The sequence below is a fragment of the Colossoma macropomum genome, unplaced genomic scaffold, assembly GCF_904425465.1.
Source record: "Colossoma macropomum unplaced genomic scaffold, Colossoma_macropomum, whole genome shotgun sequence".
NCBI lineage: Eukaryota > Metazoa > Chordata > Actinopteri > Characiformes > Serrasalmidae > Colossoma > Colossoma macropomum.
This window is the reverse complement of record NW_023494803.1, coordinates 21,428,227-21,452,236: the sequence shown is the minus strand read 5'-3', so window position 1 is coordinate 21,452,236 and position 24,010 is coordinate 21,428,227. Positions and strand designations below refer to the sequence as shown.

The window sequence follows — 24,010 nt, the reverse complement described above, 5'->3', positions numbered from 1 at the left end:
AAATTCATAACCTTTTCATATAAAAACTTTCTTTGAGGTAGCTTTTAGAGGCATTAAACGCTTCAGACACTTGGTTTCTATCACCATCACTGTGAATTCTCACTTGGCAGGTTTGTGTCATCAAAGTATCAAACATCAAATCACTCTGAATGATTTTGCTTCCATCTTAATGATTAAATTATGGAGATTTTTTCAGTCAAACAGACTTGTCTATGATTTCTGACACGGTAGGACACTGTTATCCTTAAGCATGGACAGAGGTACATTGCATAGCTAAAAACAGTAGGAGCAGCCACCTGGTAGTCAGAATTTCGTCCATTTTTTTCCAGTTTTGTAGACTTACAGACTGTACAATGAAACAAAGTAATTGGTGGGCTACAAGTTTCCATTTCTTGTTAGCAAATCTAACCCCAAAGATCCAAGATGAAAAACGAATAACAGCAGCAAGTTTAGACACCAACCATGTATTGGCCTATATTATATTAGATGAGGGGAAAACTGTGTAAATTTGATATTTTGCTACTACTCCTTTAAGCCCCCACCCTTCACTCCCTTCAGCTGGAAAAGATCAGCGATGAGAAATGTAAAGAGCATGTGGTAGCAAGGCGGCATATCAGGTAGTGCGCATTGTTGGAGCTCGGATGGCAGGGCTTTGAAGTCAGGCAGAAGTTTGATTGCTCTTCGAGGCTGAGGCCGGCTGAACGGCCTGATTCCGGCAGGCGCTGGCGCACTGCGCTCGCTGGGCATCTGCAGGCTTTCTGCTCCATTAAAAATTCAGCTGCTTTAAAAATAGAACTGTTGCCAAACACCAGGGAGTCTGCCAAACTGGGGACATGCAGGTGACATCTGTGCTTTTTATACCAGTCTACTCGTCTTCACAGCCGGCAGAAGAGCGCATCTGTTTTTCAGCCAGACGTTTTTATGGTGACTGACTAATAAAATCATGAATCCAAAGTCAAGCATTAAAGCCAAATATGCTGAATGATCGCTTGCTTTATTAGACTTCAGACAGCAACATCTCAACAGATGCGTCAGGTAAGCACCTGCACCAACACAGCTGCGGTGGTGAGATACAGTAGCTGAATGATGCACGTAAATCATCAACAAACCTCAGAGCAAACTCCTGCAAATACATGCTGGCACATCCCACAAATTACTGTACAGAACAGTGAAAACTACTGATATTACACCAAACAAATCCGCAAGATTACATCTTATCTCATCTATTCATAAGTTAACAGTGCGGGAACTAGAGCAGAATTGATCGTATTATATCTTTGAGATTACTTACTGCAATGAGAATCAAAACTTCTGATCTATATAGACTGTGTAGAGGCAAGTAGTGGCATTAAAAATATTATCATGATAATTACCTTATCTTTTATCATAGTTTACAATATTGTCATGATAATGCCTTAAAAAATTAACAATTTTTAAAGCTACAGTTTGCAAGTTTTGGGGATTCAGAGCCCTCTCTGGTGGAAATAAGAAATTGCACGCAATGTGCAGAAGAACATTTCGTAACGTCAGCTTCGGGCCCCTTCCCCGAGCGGATGAATCTGATGATTGCAAACATGAAGGAGTATAAAAAGAGAATTCAGTCAAAACTTGGTGAAAGATGTGACTGTCCACATAATGATGCTCAGTGTGTATCATTATCATGCATGACTACTAGGATTCCGGACTGGAATCCGGACTCCCATAAAGCACTGAGACCTTTAGCAAGAGCTGTAGAGCTGCTCTAACATAAAATAAAGCATGGAATATACTAGTAGTACCTGTAACATAGGTACTATAGGTATATAACAGTGCTTTACATTGACCCTAGCAGCCTCTATTTATCAAACACACTCGTGATGAGAATGCAAATTTCTGCTAGCAGGTACAAGAGCTTCCCCATTACATGATAGCATCAAGATAACAGACATTAACAGACAGGTCATCTTTTTTACTTTGTATATCGTAGATATACAGTGAGTCATTCAGGGAATATTTCAACTCAACATCAAACTACTGGATTTGTCTGTCTGATCTTTGGAAATCTGCCGAGCTGCTTTGGTTAGGTTTAAGATGCTTTCATGCCTTTTACCTCATACACACGAAGTTTGTGACTGCAAACATAAGTGTGTTTATGAGACTGAGCATTATTTCCTTCTCTAATCTGGGTAAGATGTGGGAAAGCAGAGCTGCTCTGCATGTCTAAGAAATTTCAGGTAAAGCTGCAGCTTGTCTGATCAAATTGCAGTGACAGTATTCCAAAGTGTCCATGATAATGGCGCCATGTGCGGTACGCCAAATTACAGAATGCCGGCACGTCTAGCCATTTATAAGGCTTTCTATTGATTTCAAATTTCAGATATCTGATTTCAAGTCAAGCAGTTGAGTTTTTGTAATGTATTTGTCATTTATAAAACATTTAATTTATCCTTCTGTTTATATACTATTATTCAGTAGTTTAGAACCACTGTTTAAAAGTTTGTAATCACAGTTTTCAACTATTTAATTCCATATATATGTGAGAATTTAATAAATATACATCTACATCAGCGTGCCAAAAAGTCTTAAATAAGAATCGTGATCTCGGTTCAAAGCCAAGCAATTAGGGTTGTTTGGCTTTGAACCGAGATCACGATTATGTGACCCTATCATCTAATGTTCAAGCAAACCAGAGCTTGCGAAACTCATACAGTGGTTTTTAATGTATCGTCATACATTAAAAACCACTCCCTCATACTCACTGCATTGTGTCCATAAGCCAAAGTGACAGTATAACATGATTACAAGGTACCTCTGGGAAACTTGTCATCCTCTGTGGACACAGCAACAAATCAATGAGAGGAGTTCATTAATGAAGAGGCACCGCCTGACAGCCCACAATGGCCTTGAAAAGGTCTTGTCCTTAGCAATCTGTGACAGTCCCCCTTAACAGGGGGCCTCCCTGCCCCCCATTAACACTTTCTGGACAAAGGCCAGTAGCACTCCTGACCTGTCCCAGATCAATGCCCACTTCTCCGCCCAATTAATGGGATTTCCTCAGGCCCACAATTCCAATGGGCTCCTCTGTGCCACCAGAGGTCCAGTTTCCTATAGCATGTAGTCAGGGGAGATGATGGGAGCTAATCTATGGGGACAGGATCATGACCTTTCCCCCTCCCTCTCTCAAGCTGTGAAAGTGTGAGGAGCGCAGCTGTTTCACAACATAGTGACCCACAGAGAAATACTCAACGCAAGCTTGAACTCATGTCTTCAAACAAGACTGGATTACTCCTATAGTGTAACTGTAGGGTGCTAGGTTCCCACCAATTTACAATCAGCCGATATTAGATTTACACAGCATCCAAGCAACTGGCACTAATAAGTCATCAATATTTATAATTTAACTAAACTAACAAACCTGCACTGATCTAGGTATTATTTATGATATAATGACTGGGTGATTTTCAGCTGTTTGAGTTGATAAAATTTGAAAACTGAGGACCTACAATCATTTCTGACCGTTCACACAAATTTGTATTAGTGACAAAACTTTTATATGTGTTGAGCTCTAAAGGGAACCTCAGGAGACCAGATGATAGTGAGTTAAGGACAGCCCTGTTTGTGCCCACAAAACAGCTTCAGGCAGGCTACAGCAAGACCGATAATCTTCTTAAAATGGGGGAAGACAGGGCAGGGTCATCAGCCTTCCAGCTCCCAAAGCTTTGCGCCGGCCCACCTGACTGACACAGGTTCTAATGCTATTAGACTCAGGATTGCTTCTGCATTCTTAATCCCTGTTCCTGGGTGCTCATTAAAACTTTCCTCCCTCCCACCTGTTCCACAGAGCAGCTGTTCTGCTCGTCTCCACCGGCCTGTTCCCGCGAGCAGCGCCTGGAACGACACCAGGGAGCAGGCAGCACCCCAGGCTACGGCCTCCGGCTGACCAGGCCAGTGACTGCACCATGTGTTGAAAGGCAGCCCAACCTGTGCCAATGGCGTCACTAATTTTTGGAAAATTCATTTGGTACTTGATGACTTTTTATGTTCACTTAAAACAGACATACTGTTGTCTATAAAAATGGACAAAAGTACAGACAAAAGTGTAATATCCGATCCACTACTGTCCATTGTTATAGATAACTGTGTGATATTGTGTCAGAAACCACATTAGCGAGTCTATTTCTGAGTACTGAACAACTCTATGCAGTTTGACACAAGTGAGCTGATGAGAGTGATTAGCTCAATGCAAACTGGTAGGTATAAGCTTCCAGTGCATGTTAGCTACATTAGCCATTAGCCTAGTAGCACCAGTGCCAAACTAAAAAAAAGCAAACTTTGGATATCAGGCATGTCTCAGCTGATCGAATACATTTAGTGTAAGAGGAAAACTTCTGATTGAAGTTTGATTTTTCACCTAAGCAGAGTTTCAAGTATGGATGCATGATGATATTGGAATCATATCGATATCGGCAGATAAAAAAAAAAATTCAGACAAAAATCAGACATTTGTTTTGATATAGCGATATTTCAAACTGCAGATGATACAGTACCACTTTTTCTTTCCTGATACCAGCACTGAAACCTTGGATCGTCCGATATCAATTTTTTCTCAAAAAACTACTACATTTTAAATGTGCCACATTTCATTAAAGCACTTCAAATCAAGACATGCAGACGTAAAAACTGCAAAGTAATTGGCTTCATGTCTCACAACAGAGAGCATGGTCACTGTCAGCAGTTGGCAGGGATCCCATGAATGTCACAGTGATTTCTCTGCTCTTCTCCAGGAAGCCTCCTGCAGAAACATAGCCTGTTAACATGCCAACAAAGAGAATGACGTTGTGCTGCTGCTACACAGTCATAGGCAAATGGTTTCAGAGAGAAAATTAAAAGTATGGTTTAGGGATATTTTTCATTTATAGGTTTGCCTCTTCCAAAAATGTGTTTCTTGAGATTTGCACTGCTGCAATGAGGTGAATACAGCTAACAAGTAATAGAAGCTTATATACCTTCAACTGCATGTCGAAACCATCAAACCACACCACGTAAAAATGGAACTCCAGCGATTTTTCAAAAATCTCAAAATTCAATTGCTAAGATGCGAACAAGGTCATTCGAAGTTGTTTGACATGAAACTGTACATTAAGTTTACAGAAACTTACTGATTTGGAGTTTACAAAACAATGCCTCGGGCATTAGGCAGCACATATATACACGTTTCCTTTAATAGCTTTCTATGACATTACTTTCAAGTGCATTAAACTCTTCAGACATCTAGTTCCCATCACCACCCCTGTGAACAATTCTGACTCGGCAAGTTTCTCTGGAATGGAGTATTTCGCAATTAACTACTTTGAATGACTGTTTACATCTTGAATTACGATGAATAATGCTGAAAGAGTTTGAAAAATTGGTGAAATTCTCCTTTAAATAGTCTCAGGTAGACTTGTTTATGTGATTTCTGATGCTGTACAATGTATTGTTATTTATAAAAATGAATGAAAGTACATTGCATTGCTAAAAACAGTAGTAGTGGCCATCTTAAAGGCTGAACTTGCAGTCTGCATGAAGCTAACTGGTTTATGCTTCTACTGCCACCTGTTAGATACATTAATTTGCACTGGAGCTATGAGGCTAAAGATACAAATGTGATTATTCACCAAACTATAGATTGTAACAGGCTTTTCTGAGACTTAAAGCATCACTGAACATCAGTCAGCAATGTGTAATGATGCCTTTGAACCATGAGCCTTTAGCCCATGGTGTATTATTGCCTTCACCTGCTGTAGCCGAAAGGGTAGCATTAAAACAGGAGGATGACGACACAGGAGAAAAAAAGATGATGCAACCTTGTAGCACCATCTGTAAGTCCTCTACGAGCTAAAAATGCCATTTTTGAGGCACCATGTTTTAGGACAGTAGGTTAATCACAATTCTTTCTTAGCTTAGTAGTAAACAGCCTATTCTGATACACTCTAACTGAAGAACACTGCCAGCTCCTGTCGCGCTGGTTTGTGGCAGGCCTACGTACCTACATCCGCAGAACAGTGTCAGTGAAAACACGCTATGAACCACAAAAGTGAACCTGTATAGAGGCAAACAAAGCTTACTCTGTGTCAGTGTAACAGAGCACTGGCCTGGACAGTAGCCACAAACGCTTCATGTGACCACAACAGCCTGTGCAAATAATTTGCAGGCTGTCATTAGCAAAAGCTCTAGTACTCTTAAATAAACATAACATTCATAAATAATAAATAAAAGAAGTCCTGCTACCTTAAACACCTGCCACCTTAGATTAAAAGCAATGAAATTAAACAAAAACCACTGGGAAGTGGAGGCATTAACTTAACAGGGCATCTCTGGCTGCACTGAGCGCTTTATAAATCACATCAAGTAGGGATACTTATTGATCTGGAGCCCACTTAACCTTAATTCACCTTGCTACAAGGCAAGGACAGCAAAAGAGCATCCAATAACCGCACAGAATGGATGCCCTGCACTGGTTGAACAGTGTGTTTGGGAGCATAACAGCGCTACCCACAAAACGTACTGCACAACTGATACAATATTTTATTGTTTCCATCATAAGAGCATTCCTACTCACTGAAGACTCAGAAGCCAGGCTTCTAAGAGCAATAGTAGAGTGAAGTATTTCAAAAAAGGCCTAGAATATACTGGAGATGCACACTTCTGATATGCTAGATCAGTATCAGCACAGCCTTATTAACATTATGGCACACTGGCCTGTGGAGTATATTAATGTATGTTTATGTACTCTGCAAAACCCAAGTGCTTTCAGGGATAATTCCAGCCTAAAACTAGCATTTAATAGGTTATTTGTTATGCTATATAATTCTATAGCACAACATTGTTTCTCTCAGCCTTATTGGTTTGTCAAAATCCAAGATTCTGCTTTTCCTTTTGTCATTTAAAAACGTTCTTCCCACCTTCAAGATACATCATCTGAAGGGTTTTTACTGGTCTTTAAACCAGAAAATCTCAATTTTTGAGCACTGAGACTATTATGGCACCCCCATAGGAGGTAAGTAGACATCTTTACAACAGATTTTATGATAGTTACATTTTTTATTTTGGCCCGAGGGTCCTTTTAACACAGCTCTGGTACTGAATCGCTACTCAGCATCAGCCAGATATCCATACTGGAAGACACAAATTTGCATCAGTGCATCCTTAGAATGTATTTAACAAAAACAAAGTCAGCGTTTTTACTTCATATCGACAGAAAAGACAGAGCCATAAAATGAATGCTCTAATTTGGACATTTATTTCTCAGTTGACTTTAATGGTTTCTCCAGTAAGTAATGTGTTTTATAGCAGTCACCCTCTATTAACTCGTCATCCAGTGTAATCGCTTTATAAAGAAATAAACCCTATATAAACAAGTAAACCCTCGGAGCATTTGGAGCCTTTTAGTTTAAATGGTTGGGACAGAGAGAGAGAGAGAGAGAGAGAGAGAGAGAGAGAGAGAGAGAGAGAGAGAGAGAGAGAGAGAGATGTAGATAGGTTCTTTGAGAGGAGAAGATCCTCTGTGTCACTAGGCAATATGATGGTTGTGGTCGTTATCTAGGGCTGCAATAATAACCACAATGGTAGCATGTCAGCACAGCACGGTCACCATTACGGAACTTCCATTTTTTAAATATGCGCATGAGCGCACAATTAAGTAAAATGGAGTTTAACCCAGAAAAGGAAACAATGTAGTTGGGTCATAGCCACACACAGCAGTTTTATGCTTCAAGTCTATTTTTTGCCATTTGCTGTGAGCACCATGTTTCTACAAGCACGTACAAAATACTTTTGTGACGTCTGTCATTCGGATCTGCTGTAAAAAAATGTAGAAATGTTCCAATTTGCTGGCATGCCATGTTACTTCTGGTATAAAGGGAGCTTAATCTGTGCTATAGATATCACAGTGTGCAATGGCTTAGCCACAGTTTTACTAAGGGTTTACTAAGGGCTTGTTTGGTGTGGACCAATCAAAGTTGCTCAGCCAAAAACTGTGGATTTTGATACACTTCTAAGTGAACACTGGTTTATATTTTCACAATGGCTCACACCAAACAAGGGAATTCAACATCAGAGAATGATTTTCTCAGTGCATGTCAGCTCTGTACTGTCTGCGTAATCTGTACGTTTTGATATTTGACTCTTTATGGTCATATGGTTTTGTTGTTGCAGCATGAGTCGCAGCTAATAAGTGCAGATATGCAATGAGTAATGGAAGCTTTTGATTTTGTTATGTGGAGCTGGGGGTGAATAATATGGCAAAAATATTATATGACAATACTTTTTCACGATAAACAATACATGACAAAATTTCACAAAACACAGTGCACTAGCAGTGCCACATTTGAAAAAAACTGCTGTCAAAAACTGTACTATGATTTTTATTTTTACGTTTCACATACTGTACTGTACTAAATCAAATGAAACAGGGCTAATTATTCTCTCTTTGTAGTGAAAAAAGCTGTTGGTCAGAATTCTTTAAGCACTGATGACACTACAGCATGCTTAGAAAAGTGTAACGTTGAACTTAATAACAAAATTTATCACAATAACAATAAAATACCATCATATTGCCTGTAACAGAGCGCTTTACCCCCCACCAAATTCCTGACCAATTAAAAAACACCCACATGTATTAGGTGTGCACTTTAGCCATTGCAATGTGAAACCAACTGACCCAAATGAAAAAAACAAAATGTCACACAAACCCAAACTCTGGTGGGGGCATTAGCAAGTTAGCTTGATGCAAACATATAAGCTTATTCTTTATTAATATCAAACTATTACTACAAGTGCTACACGTTTCCAACGTTTCCAGCAGTGGTATCACACATCCTGGTATAGACTGTGTTAAACATTTGCTACTGCAACAGTATATAACATATCACACTGTTTCTAGAACACTGAAATTCATTAAAAAGAGATTTAGGTGGGGCTCTCTAGCTGTCTAAGGTTTCGCCCTATCTGAGGGAAATCACAAGCTTGAATCCCGTCAATGCTGGGAGTCCGAAGACAGCATTACAGTTCTATTTAATTAAACACAGTGAATATGGCACCACTGTTCTGCTGGTGCATTGAATCTGTTCCAACACAGAATGTCTTAAAGAATGTTTCCCATTAGTTTCCTAATAAAAGTAAAGCAATAGGATGACTGAAACTAGCGTGGGGGCAGAATCACACGTCATGTTATGTGAGTGCTCAGCATTCCAGGCATCTACCTTTACACAATATGTGGAAGCATTTCCCATGTCCTCAATGGAACACAGCGTAAGTGGGCCAACAGACACTGCACTTATCCACAGCACAGCTGGTCCTGTTCACTATGGGACTAGAGAGAGGTCACGGGGAGACTTTGAAAGACCAAAAAAAGTAGGGCTTCTGTAAAACTCCAAATGCGTAGGCTTCACTGCAGTCTGCATTTATGCTCTCTCACAGCCATGACCGCAGTGCAAAAACAGCACGCGAGAGGAGGAAAGGCAAAAACAATCGTTCAGCTCCAAGCCGGACTTCCTGAGAGCCTCAATGGAAAGCATAGACATGGTATACAGCAAAGTTATTCATTTTTGATGGGACTCTTGTGATAGTACTGAATCTATTCAACCCTGGAGACTGTATTATGAGCTACTTTGGTGGTTCGGTATATAAAAAAGCATATGATATAATCTGATATGCATTTGGCACTGTACAGGTTAAGGACCAGCTACAAGAACCTTAGCATGGTCCAGGATGGTTGACCAAATTTCACGGCGTTGCCCAAGACCAAAACGGCGGTTTAACTGGGCACTGGTACACTCCAATATGAGCTGTCTTCATAATTGAAACAATGGGCTACAGCTTATACAACCTGCACAGAATATAGAACAGCTGCACATGAGCCTAAGATCATACCCAAAGACAAGCAAGCACAGAGCTCTCCAGCACTGGGCTGTGGAGCAGTGAAACTGTGTTCTCTGGAGTGATGGAGGTCCATCCAGTATCCTCGGGAGGAGATGGAGTGGCATTTATGATCCAGAACTAATCATCCAACATCAGTACCTGACCACACTAATGCTCTTGTGGCTGAATTCAATCAAACCGGCTTCAGTAGAACTGACGCTGTTACTGAGGAGGAACCAACTCCCTATTAACACTTTTGATTTCATCAGATGAGCAGGTGTCTACAAACATTTGGATATTCAGGGCCAGTTTCGTGGATAAGGATTAAGCTTAGTCTTGCAACATGAATTGTGTTTGACCATTTAAAGAGAAGAAAAAAAAAATAAAAAAAAATTAGCCTAGGCTTAGGTCTAATCTGTGTCTGGGAAACCAGCTCGTATACACTTATAAAATACAGGGTTCTTCAAAGGTTCTTTAGTAAGAACAATGGTTCAACTGGAAACCATGAGTTCTATATAGAATTATTTCATGCCTGGTTCTTTGCAAGGTAAAACTGTCCTTCAGATTGATGAATGTGTTGTATATGTTTCTATACAGCATACCATAATATATAGAACCATGTATAGTGACACAGTGACATCGAGAACCATTTTTGGTGCTATTTAGAATCATTTTCAAAAAAGTTCTCTATATAGAACCATATATAACACATTCTCCATCAGTCTAAAAACCTATTTCACCACACAAAGAACCATTTAAGCATGAAATGGCTCAGTATAGTAGAGGTGGGTGATATGGCAAAATTATAATATTGCAATACTTCAAGAAAGTTTCACGGTACACGATACGTCATGACATTTATTTCTTCAGACATCTGAGCACTTGGAACTGAGGAAAAAAAGAACCAGCAGTGCTACATTCAAAAAACAAACATTATCAAAAACTGTGAAACAATGATTTTTATTCAATATTTTGCATACTGTATTAAAGGGACTAATTTCGCTCTCTTTATAATAAAACATGCAATACTGACGATACCCACAATATGTTCAGAAAAGCATATTGTATTGTGACACGATAATGATAGGTACTGTCATACTGCCCAGCCCTACTATATAGAACTCATGGCTCTAAATAGAAGTACTGCCTTTACAGTGTTAGTGTATATCTGCTTAACAAAACCAAAGGCAAATTCAGCCAAGGCCACAGAGGATCATGTCCAGGTAAAAACATCCATTACACATTCATAAGCAAGATAAGATCAATGTCCATTTTGCTGATTCAGACTTGTGAGCCTACATAAGTGAGAGCCAGCAGGTCACCTGGAGTCATAAACCATTCACGACAACATCTGACATATAAAGTACCTTCTAGACAGTGGGCCTTCGTTTAATTTATGGTGAGTTCACACTGAGTCATCTTTGTTGTCCCTCCTGCCTACATCAGCAGCTCTAATAGTAAGATAGGGATCTAGAGCTGTGAAGGATGGAGATCCCTCAGGAAGTCACATTGAAATGCACACCAAGCTGCAGTGAAGGGCTTATAATAGCACAGCTGACTGGCATGAGAAGCTCTATTTTTAGCCCTTGCCAGGGCGAGGCTTTGCTCATCAGCATCACTGTAGCCACTGCTTTAGATTGACTTGATTAACTGTAAAATGTGCTTTAAGTAAAGGGAGGACATGTCCTGTCTAAGCAGCATGGCTACTTTTTATGGACATTGTAATTACTCTCAGCTCGAAGCTCTCGTGTTCTTTAACTCCTGTCAAAAAGAACATGAGGCACAATGCTACACTGAGCTCATCCTTTTAGCTTCAAGGGCTCATTAGCAGCTAACAGTTTTGGCTTCTTCTGTGTCGTGACCCAAAACTTTGCATGAAGATGCATCAGCTGTGTTTCCGGTAGCCCAAGCAGAGAGGCAGCAACAAAGAAGAGCAAGGTTTCAGCTCACTTTGGACTGTGAAGGCATTACAATGAGCCCTCAGCGGTTCCTGAAGTTCAGCTGATGAACACCACTGGTCACTTGAGCTGACATTAAAAAGGAATTCCACAGATTTTTTTTTTTTAATTTCTGCATAATTTAATAGCTGATATGTAAAAGTCTTTCAGAATGAAACTTAGATTTTCTTTACAGTGGTGGTGAAAGGAACCAGAGGTCATCATATCTACAACTCAAATATAGACTTTTTTTTTTTTTACTATATACACATAATATAGAGAAAGCTATTTATATATCTTGAGTTTTTATATGTAATGCTGATGCTGGTAAATAGTCCCCTTCTTTGGGGACTATTTTGCCTTATAACGCCCTGTACGTATCTCTCTGCTATGAATTGACTAAAATAAATGGATCAGAATTCAAAAATGAAATCACACAACTATCATTCAGCAATGTGTCAGACATCAGACAGCATAAATCTAATCATTTCATGTAATAATACTTCCATGTAATACTTGCTTTCTGTGAGGGAGCTTTTAAAGGTGGACGTCTGGTTCCTATCACCACCACTGTGAACAATTCTGACTCGGCAAGTTTCTCTAGAGCAGAGCATTTTACACCAAACCACTTTGAATGGCTTTGTTTACATCTCAACCATTTAATTATGTGGGAATTTTGAAAAACCGGTGGAGTTGCCCTTTAATGGCTCTCTAAACGGGGTACAGATCCTGAGCGGTGCTCAGCTGCTGCAGCTTACCTCCTCCAGGGCAGCCACTGTGTTCCTACAATGCGCCATTCGCGTGGTGAAGTTGGAGGCAGTGGGTGACTTATAGTCTTCATTCGTCTCGGCCACGAACTCCGCGACTGTGATCTGGTCCGGCATGTTATTCCTTTTGTTAAAATCCTAGCTAAGTCCCCCGGTCGTGTGTTTCTACAAATAAACAAATCAACGTTCGCGTAAAGCTCATGAAATGGAGGGACGGGCGTCCCGGAGTGCGATCATTGCTCAATTCGAGTCGTGCGGTGGAGAGAAAGGAGCAAGTTGAGGAGTCGGTGCATGAGAGCGAAGTGCTGGTGTCTCTCTGCCTCTCTCTCTCCCTTTCTTTCTTTCGGTCTGTGTCTCTCGCTCGCTCTCCCCCCAGCTTTTCACGCCCTCCGTCCACTTCAAGTGCTAATCCACTCAAACCGTCCGCCACTGATCCCAGCCAGCGCCGTTTTCCTCGTGAGCATGTGTCCAAAGTTGTCTTCTCTGTGACGAGTACAGCAGCAGAGCGGAGATCGCTGAAGCAGCGCCCGCCGTCCAGCAGCCGATTCAATGAAAGCGCAGCGAATTTGACAAAGTAAAGGTGGAGGCGATTCAATGGAGAAGCGCTGGCCAATCAGCGCCCGCGGCAGCTGGGCTCCGTCCAATTGGATCCTGCGCAGGGCGTGGTCTCCACCATGGCCGTGGAAGGCAAAGCGTCTTTCTTAAGGTGGAGAGGGAAAGTTTTCACTGGCGGATCCAGAGGAGAGCAACACACGGAGAAACAGCATCATTTTATAAGCCTCGTTAGGACTGACGTATAGATAAACTGGGACACTTTCTGGCGAACACCAGCACCGTTAATCTCCAATTCAAGTAATATTATTTCCATATAAAGACTGGAGCTTACATATAGGTCTATGCCGGGAAATATATACACTCATACACTGTATCTAAGCCGCTTATCCTCATTGGGTGGGTGCTGCTGGAGCCTATCCCAGTGGTCACTGGGCTTAAGGAGCTAGCAAAAATGGCATTATAGTACCATTATAACATCACATTGGAACAAACAAACGCTTCTTATGGCAGCGTAAATTGACAACCCAGTTTACAAAGAGGGAGTGGGGGACAGGGGGGCTGGAGGTTGAAAAAAAAACATTTAAAATGAGTGATTCATAATAATTTCCAATTATCAGTTAAAATAACTCCAAATAGTATTCACTCCCCTTTTTCCTCTCACAGTAGACTATCTCCAATCTGTTATCAACAGTCAGCTTAGATGATGAGCTACAACACTTGCCACAACCAAACCACAGCGTGATGTTCCTCAAGGTGATGTGCTCCCCCCTTCTGTTCTGTTTATTAGTTATTTTCAAATTATACAAATTATATAGAAGTATTTGTGTACGCCAATGTCCCAAAAAAGTCTTTGACAACAGTGTGAGATTTCTAGGAGCTGCTCTCGCTAGTGCACGCTGAATAGCTTGGCAGAGAGCTAACAGGCTAAGCAGCACCTCCAGTATTTTTCAGAGACAGGCTTAAAGTTTAGGTTTACTGTAGAATACTGTAAATTTACAACACAAACATTCCTCAAATGTACATTTCTAAGGTGCAGGTTAAAATGAATGCTAGATAATGTGAATATACACGCTACTTACTTGGCGCTAGCATAATCACAGACCATAGGGGCACTGTAGCAAATTAGCATTATTTTAGTTGTGCTCATGAACTACTAAATTATAGCAATTAGTCACATATAATTAATTAAAATATATTACTTAAGTGAAAAAAAGATGTGTTGGAGCCCTCAATACAAAAAACCCTCAAAACTGTATCTCGCTCTCAGTCTGAGTAAAATGGAAAGGTTTATCAAATGAGTGGAATATTTTTATTTTGTTCGCACTGTTGATTTAGCCTGTTATTAGTTGTGCAATCCAGACATCTGACTATCGCCAGGTTGGATTGATTTACACATCAGCCTCGCTGTACATTTTCCTTATGGCCCACACTGCTGATGTCCTAATTTACCTAACCTGTATGTGTGAATGGTTGAACTGTACACTGTTTCTACTGAAAAATACTAGTCATGGTTTGTATACAGCATCACCTTCTGTATTTTGTTCAGTGTGATGCTCCAGTTTGAGCACTCAAGTGATCTCGCGCCTCCATCTGAAATTTTAGTATCCGTTTTAGGGATTTGATTAGCTATTAACTTGTAAGGTGAACAAGAGCTGCTTATTTACCACCCAAATCCCAGTTAGTATGAGGAGTGGTGTTGAGTTTTTGACGTCACACCTGTGGCATCTGCTGGTGAGATGAGAGCATGTATGTCTCACCATGTATGTAATGCATTTATTCAATCGTTTTTCAGTCAGATAAGAATTTGTAGAAATCATCCCTTACAGCTTTAAGCCTGGCCTGGGCCTCTGCGTGTTTCCTGCTTTGTAGATTCATGGTGGTGTGAAGCAAGATAAGCTACTGGATCTTGGATTATTACACTAGGGGCTGGAAGTCCTGCAGTATTAGTGCATCAGGCCTGTTACAGCAGCAAGACAAGCGTCACACCCTACTGCCTCCAGAACAAAAGACTCATTAAAATGATAATGATAAGAGAAGCGTAATCTCCGTTACAGCCCTCTTCACAGGAGGAGCCCTGGCCAATTATAAGCAGTCATATCAACATTACCATGACAGAGGGCTGTTTCAAGGGAGCGTCAGTTGTTCATGCAAATTGTTCCAAACTAGTTTTAAATGTTATGTGGTTTCATATCCACCTACATTTTATATGACTGTAGGCCTACACTGCCCATCAGGTTTCGGACATCTTGGATTTTTTAAAGGGTGAATTTTCTTACTGCTTATTTTTAGTTAAGTAAGAAAAATGCCTGCAAATACTGTATTTATAAATATAAATATTTACATCTTTTATGAATATTTTTGAGCACTCAGCTTTGTGTTCATCTAAATATCTTCCTTGAAATGGAAAGTATATTTTGCCTAAATAATGATGTCACAGTTTTCTTTTCCAAACTATTGTTAACATATTTCTCTCAATAAATATAGAGAAAACAAACAACTGATATGACACAGTGGGAGCCCCTACCAACAGCCCATCTTAATGATCAACCTGTGGAAACTGTAAAGTGTTTTAGAGATCCTGTAACTTTTTCACATGAGACTCAAAGGCATGGAAATAAAAGTATACTTGAAAAAGTCTACATTAGTTTGGTAGAAAGTATTTTTGCATTTAATATTACTGGTTGGTTAGGAAATTTAGCCAGAGATTAAGGCAAGCTTGCTGGAATCCTTAAGTATGTGGCAAAAGCAGCTTGATGAGTTGTACATAGGAAGACTCTTGTTATAGTATATGACCAAACCATCCTCTTCAAAATGATATTGAGCTGTTCCCACACTAAGAGAATGTTTTGTTCCCACCGCCATTAGCCTCCTGACATATGTATGTTAGCATGTAAGATTAGATGTATGTCTGCATGCTGTTTGTTGAGAATGCTTGTAAGTGTTGTTTATGTTGCAGTATGACAGACTAATTTCCAACATTGTTGGACAATAAATAAATACGTATTCTATTTGCTAGATTGATAGATAGATAGATAGATAGATAGATAGATAGATAGATAGATAGATAGATAGATAGATAGATAGATAACACATGATGATACACAAATTGCCCATGCTACACTTTTTTTACACATAAACAGTGTAAAAAACAAAAAAAAAGTCTGCATATTCTTTAATATGTTAAATTATTATAAACTGACAAAGACATCATGCTCTTTTTAATTTGAAAACATTTTGAAAAGCTAGGTATCCCAAAACGTTTGACGTGCACTGTATGTAATGAAATGCACAGTACTTTCGAAGCCTTGTTGATGGCTCTTCAGCAGATTGGGTGAGCCAGGCCATAAGAAGCGATTCAGCAGGTCCCTGGTGGGCCGTTTTGTGTTTTTCCTGTGCTTTGTGCCGTGACAATCTGCTGACGTTATCCAGCCCATTCAGCTCCGGCGGGGCGGCCGGTTTTATAAATAGTGCTGCAGTGGCGGCCTGGGACCCACATCCAGCTCCAAATCTCAAAAACCCGAGTCACCACCCCGCAGCCTCGTGAAGCTCTCAAATGGATTCTCCTCAGCCAGTAGCATCAGAGAGCACAGTACAATAAGAGCGGCACAGGGTTTGTAAAGCAGCTCCTCTGGTGTGGCTCTCCATGAACCATCTACAGTTCAAAGGATTTTCCTTAAGACTCAAGGAATTGATTGAGGCCCAAAGAATTAAAAAAATGTAGTCTTCGCTGGTTTCAATCATTAACAAATCATTGGACTAAAATCAGAGTAAATACGTAAATACAAGCATCCATATCATGACAAAAATCTCCCTTTTCGAAATGAAAAATTTAGATGTAGTATGTAAACACTGCTATTTAGACACGCCCATTCATGCTGAAGTTACAAGGAGTGTTTCTGCCTGGACTGTTTTTATACAAGGCACAATACAGGCCAGCCGATCAGAACAGAGGACATTTGCATACATCAGTCTTAAAGGCACAGAAAACACACACAGCCTGTTTAAAAGAGATTGGAAAATGCTTATGCAAACAAATTAAGACTTGTTGGTACATAGACCACACAAATGTTGCAAGAGGACCTCAGGGAGTAAAAAGAAAATACAAGAAAATGTAATAAATGGGACTTTAAATATTTGCATCTTTTCTTTGACAAGTTTACTGCTGCAAACAGACAACTGTTTTGATCCAGAGTCAGCTACTAGAAAAATCTCATATTTAATCTGTTTTATGTTGCTTATGAGTGGTTGACATGTAATTAATTAGCTTTGATAACCATTAGACATGGTTATCAATTGGTTGGCCTGTGTTTAGCTAGATTGGTTAGCCTAGTCAGAACGCTATACATTTAGTGAGCCAGAGCAAACTAGCTAAACTAGCTAGCTATTTTGAAGAGCCACAGTGAAGACTGTGTTTAAGGACCCAGGGAAGACACACCCCAACAAGAAATATTTCCATACATTCAAAGAAAGCAATGCTGCTTCACTGCTACTCTAAATAAATAAATAAAAATAAATAATTCAATTGGCTCTCATTGCCAAAATGCTTCAAACAGACAGTATTGGCAGACGACCTTAACGCAGAGTCAAGAGAAATTCAATTAAAGCACTAAATGTACAGAGAAGCAGACATTGCGCAGCAGCTGCTGGCATTTTGTGGCCAGCCAAAGGCTCTGCATGAGTGGCAAAGTCAAATTTGGAGTTCCTTGTCGGCACTTTCCCTTCCACAAAAATGCTAACTGGGTGCTTTTGAACAAGGTATTTATTATTGTTGAGCAGCAAAAAAAAAAAAGATCTCTTGCCTTGACTGACTGATTTTGAGAAAAAGGTCTTCGGTTATATCCAGTTTAATAATGAAATATATACATTGATAATGAAAAATGATGAAACAAAACTGCACCTATGCTTTTTATAGCATATATAGTACAGTACTGAACAAATGTAGGCCCTTATAAGAGAATCCCAGTTAACTTTACAAAAATACAAGGTCCAAATGAAGTCTATATGCCAAAACAATAGTTTCACTAATATTGTTATACCATGACGTTTGTAACTGACATTTCCTTCCAACATTGGTCCAGAGGGCACAGAGTTTTAGACCGACCAACACAAATTATCTTGTATAAGTCAGTTTCCTCTTGGGTAGATACACTTCCTTCCTTGGTGTGGAGTTGCATTCTCATATGAAGAAAGTTCTACAGAACACGCCATTACAGTTACAGGGGAGCAGCAAAAAGGAAACTCATTCAGTCTGTTGACCACAGTGGCCTTTATTAGTCTCATTATAGCATAAGAGTAACAGTATGAAAGAGCCACAGCTGCTTTTTTTTTGTCTATCTTGTCCTGTTCACATCCTGTTAGTGTTCTAAATTCAACATGATTAATTAGTCTCTTCTACCAGCAAGAGTGCAGGTTTGACATACAGAATTGAAATGGATAGTTCATGTGCTTTTTGTAACTGTGACAGTTCTGTACCTGAATGGTAAAAATGGAAGTGATGTGGCTTTACATAAGCAGAATGAGCTTTAAAGCTGTCTAGAAATAAGCTTATCTTGACCTAAATGATGTACAAAAGTTTGTAGACACCTGCTAATTCAAGGTTTCCTCTAAAACCAAGGCTATTAAAGGGGTCAAAATAAAAAATGGAACCATTGCCTACTCACATCCAACAGTGGTCTGCAGTAGTCTACAAAGCAATTTCAAGACTAGGAAAACCCGATTCTGATGATGTGTCTTGAAGGTGGGAAGAACATTTGCAAAACTTCGAAGGGCTGTGTGGTGAATACTTGAGGGTGAGCTGTTTTTTTTTTTATTATTATTATTATTGTCTATTTTGTTTTCCTCCACTAGCTGACTAATGCAGAAGGAAGACTGATGGCTGGTTGCTAGAAAGTTAATTATCATGTCTGTATTTATTATCTTCTACATACAGTGGCTACACTAGCAGTCAGGATTCTTTCCATTGCTGTGGGGAGATTCTCATTGATTATTAGAACTATTTGTGTAATGCGTGCTGGGTATTGTAGTTCTGTAGAGAGAACACTGATGGGCGAAAACACAAAAAGAACATGAAATTGTAAGTTCTGTAAAGCCAGTAAGGCTGAAGGATGCAAACACAGTATATTACAATATAATAATATACAATATACAAATATGTCTTGGCAATAAACCTTGGATTCTAGTTTAATAGGGAGTTTGTCCCTTCTTTACAGACTCTACTCCTCTAGAAAGGCTTTACACTAGATGCTGGAATATTGCTGTGAAAATTTGATTGCATTCAGCCACTAGAGCATTAGTGAGCTCGATGCAATCCCATTGACGTGTACAGTGCGTGAGCAGTAATGTGCTCATACAGAGAGCTCAGATCAAAAGCAGTCTATTGCAATCTGACCTTTAGTGTTTTTTGCTGGACAGATTTCAGGGCCCTGACAACCACCCTGTAGCTTTACAGCAGCAGGTTGCTGAGTAACCTGTAGCCACAAATGAACACTTGTTCCAAAGAATGGAATATTATAGTTTCATATCAGTTAACAGTTTCATATCAAAGTGCTGGTTGGCTTTATACGTCATGGAGTACAAGCAATTTTCACAGGCAAAATAGTGTATTTAGCAAGATTAAATGGGCATTCCAGCCATGAACTAGCATTCAATATGTTACTTGTCATGTAATATTTTGTCGTGCATCATTGAACTGAATTTCCTTTATCAATGGTTATTTACTACAATCCCCAGCATGCATTATGAAAATGTGTCATACAAGCAATGTTTATAAAGAAAGAACAGTGATAAAGATATCCTGTCTGTTAGCATAACCACTGATAAATGAGGAAGTTAAATTCAGTTTTCTAACAGTAATGTTAGCTATCTGGCTTCTTACTGCCTAAGCCAGCTAAACTGTCAGAAAAAAGTGTGCTGTCCAGGTAAGTTTTAAGCCCCTTGGATACAAACATTGTAAAGGTACCCTCAAAAGTGTAAAACGGTCATTAAGGGCCAATTGTGTTGGATGTTTTTGAAAGTTTCGAAAGTACACTATTTTCACTTTCCCAAGGGAAATGGACACATTTGTACATATTTTTTTTAATAGAGAAGTAAAATAAAAAGCCCAAGAGTGAATGAAAAGAACATTTCACACAACTCACCCTCAAGCATTCGCCCAAAGCAGTTGTAGTTTTTCAAAAGTTCCTCTTACCTGCTCTATAGACACATGTGGCACCACTGTAGGAGTTGATGTCCAAAGATGTAGTGATGGTTTAATTTTTCATTTTGGCCTCTTTAAGAAAAATATTTTGTATTTCATTCCTTCACTGACTGATTCATGCAGCTTTGACTGCAATAATCAACAAATTCATTAATATACATTAATCTACATGTTTTATCAGTTTTTATCAGTTTTATCAGCTCCACTTACCACACAGGAGCACTTTGTAGTTCTATAATTACAGACTGTAGTCCATCTGTTTCTTTGTTAGCCCCCTTTCACCCTCTTCTTTATCGGTCAGAACCCTCACAGGACCACTGCAGAGCAGGTATTATTTGGGTGGTGTATCATTCTCAGCACTGCAGTAACACTGACGTGGTGGTGGTGTGTTAGTGTGTGTTGTGCTGGTCTGAGTGGATCAGACACAGCAGTGCTGCTGGAGTTTTTAAACACTGTGTCCACTCACTGTCCACTCTATTAGACACTCCTACCTTGTTCGTCCACCTCATAGAAGTAAAGTCAGAGACAACAGCTCATCTGCTGCTGCACAGTTTGTGTTGGTCATCCTCTAGTCCTTCATCAGTGGTCACAGGACGCTGCCCACAGGACGCTGTTATCTGGATATTTTTGGTTGGTGGACTATTCTCAGTCCAGCAGTGACACTGAGGTGTTTAAACACCAGCAGCACTGCTGTGTCTGATCCACTCAGACCAGCGCAACACACACTAACACACCACCACCACATCAGCGCTGAAAATGATCCACCACCCAAATAATACTTGCTCTGTGGTGGTCCTTTGGTGGTCCTGACCATTGAAGAACAGTGTGAAAGGGGGCTAACAAAGTATGCAGAGAAACAGATGGACTACAGTCTGTAATTGTAGAACTACAAAGTGCTCCTACAAGGTAAGCGGAGCTGATAAAATGGATAAAGAGTGTAGATACAAAGAGGTGTTTGTAATAAAGTGCTCAGTGAGTGTTTAGATTTTTTGTTATATCCTACAGAATCAGCTAAATACTAACCATTGTTCTTCTCTATTTATAGTTATTTACATAACACTGAAATTCATTTATAACAGGCACAATTTCATTTTAAATCCCTTCATTATGAATAAACCCCCAAAACGATTTTTAGATTGAGACAGAACAGATCAGAACTTCTTTCATGCCATGATTAAAAAGGTACACACAGACAATGGCCCGTCTGATGAAGTGCAGCATGCACTTATCATTATTATGCTCTATTAGATTTATGACAATGGGGGATGGAGGTGGGAGGGTTTTCTTTTTGCACTCTACTTCATTAAATCACAGGATAAGGTGGGAGACTGAATTAAGCAATTAGCAGGAGGTGAAAAAACACAGAAGGATCTTAATTACAACAAAAGCATGTAGTGGTTTTTTGTGTGTGTAGGTGTGTGGTACGAGACCAGGTCGACCGAATGCAGAGTCCATCAGGGAAAGTGTGTGTAACTCCCAGAGGAGCAGCACTTCTACAGGAAACACACCAGCGGCTGATTTGCTTTTCCGTAATTTCGTGTTACCTAGGCAACCCGTGGATATACAGGGCAATCTGTGAATGAATAAGAGTCTTTCAGACACTTTTACTTAACGCTGCCTCACTGACTGCACTGTGAGCCCCCTTAGTGGGACCTACACTTACACACACAGCAGTTAATCAAAAAGGTGTTAAAAACCTCAAAGTGGGTGTTTAAAAGCAAAGACCTTCTATCAGAATAAAGGCTTTATGTGGTTAAAGAAGAGTATTTACACCATTTCATTCTTTTAAGTTTTACACCTCTAATGCAGCTTACCCAGCCAAAGACTATGGTAAAAATGGATGCACAATATCAGGGGAAATATCACATTGCAATATTTTATGTTTCTGCAACAAAACAAACATTTACCAAGATAATCTATTCCCAAATGGAGCTAATTATCACTTTAGCAAACAGCTTTTCCAATCTCCAAAGAAAAAGCAGCCACACATGAGCCTAAGATCACTATACCCAATGCCAATAGTTGGCTAGAGGGGTTCTTTGGAGTTATGGAGCTCCATCCAATACGTTTGAGATGAAAAGTGAATGGCATTTGTGACCAGAACTAATCATCCAACCCCAACACCTAACCTCATTAATGCTGTTGTGGTTGAATGCAATCAAATCCTGACAGCAATGTTCTTACATCTAGTATAAAGCTTTCCCAGAAGAGCAGAGGCTATTACAGTTAACTCCCTATTAATACCCTTGATTTCAGAATAAATGTTGGATGAGCAGGTTTGGACATACAGTGCTTCATATCGTGACTGCAACATACTGTATACTATGACATATTATATATATGAGTGAACCTGTGATTTTGATGGAGACGAATTCACTGCATTCATTTTGGACAATATTATTGCTTGCTGGGTCATTATGAATGCCTTGATTCATCAAAGCACCCAAAAACATCTGTGATTAGGCTAGAAGTCTCATTTACATATTATAAAATGGATAGTTCTAGTCCTAAAATCTGATTGGCTGAGCCGCATTCGAAGCCGTTACAAAATTCATAATATATGCACACCTATGACCGCCTCACAACAACTGAATCATGTATTACTACACCACGGAAAAACTCTTGTGCTGTTAATGGAACAATCTTTGACTCTAGTGCAGCTCAAGTGGGTCACCGAGTATATTGATGAAGTAAGAACTTATTTTTTGCTTAAACTCAGGGGCTGAAAACATATGTTCTTAACTAGAACTAGGCTGGACACCTAGCTAACAGGCTAAAAGATAAACAACTCCAACATTAACATCACAGGCTTCAATTAAAGTATGTCTGATATGATTAACTGTAAAACAGCTGTATAACAGTCTAAAAAATGTCGCTTGAATGGATTACATGCTTCAAATGTCCGTGTTTCAGTCAGAAGCAGCATCAAACCCAGGCTGAATCCCAAACGGCTCTGTATTCCCTAAATAGTGTGTTAGCTATGAACGTTTAGCCTCTACAGCCAAATAATGAATCATTTATTGAGTATGGATGTGTCTGAGTCCCAAATGACTATTTCTTAGCTGTATTTTGCATTGTTGGGGTGCAGGAACCAATACTTAAATTCCTAAGTAGTGCACTATGTAGGGAGCAGGGAGCTGTTTAAGATTCAGTCCCAGCACGAGAAGAGGGGTGCTGCTTGATTTGCTTAACATCATCAGGCTATCAAAATCAACACAGAGCGGTTGTAATCTCAGTTTTATGTGTAATAACTAACCAAAAACCAAATACATGTTTACAAATAGAAGTTAATTCACTTTAAAAGTGGCATGTAAAAAACTTAATTCCATAGCCCGTCATCTGAGACACATAAGCTCTGAAATACTAACTCTCTTGCCTTAACTAAATATGTAAGTCTATAATAGTGAACTTTGCAAAGGCCTAATGGTTATAAAAGCCAAGGCTGATGCACAGAAAAATAAACACATGGAATTGACTTGAATAAATTATGTACTTCATTTCCACAAGAATAAAATATCAACTGTCCTAAAAAAAAAAATTCAAAAATAAGGATCTCTTTTTTTGTCGATTTGCTACATCATTTGAATATGGCAGCTGTCCTTTACATTGTGTGAACATTTCATGATGAATGGAATGATAGAAATCATTAAAGCTTCTTTACATTAGCTTACATTAAA

The 24,010-nt window shown here is 39.6% G+C and overlaps 1 protein-coding gene across 4 annotated transcripts in view; it reads right to left on the bottom strand.

Moving 5' to 3' along the window:
• asap2a (ArfGAP with SH3 domain, ankyrin repeat and PH domain 2a) overlaps window positions 1-13,126 on the bottom strand; it is a 107,125-nt gene extending 93,999 nt beyond the window's left edge. For all 4 annotated transcript variants that reach the window (XM_036592924.1, XM_036592925.1, XM_036592928.1 and 1 more), the window contains exon 1: window positions 12,575-13,126. In XM_036592924.1, coding sequence (XP_036448817.1) covers window positions 12,575-12,700 — 126 coding nt within the window. In that variant the 5' untranslated portion in view covers window positions 12,701-13,126. The remainder of the gene's footprint in view (window positions 1-12,574) is intronic.
• Window positions 13,127-24,010: the final 10,884 nt, after the last annotated feature.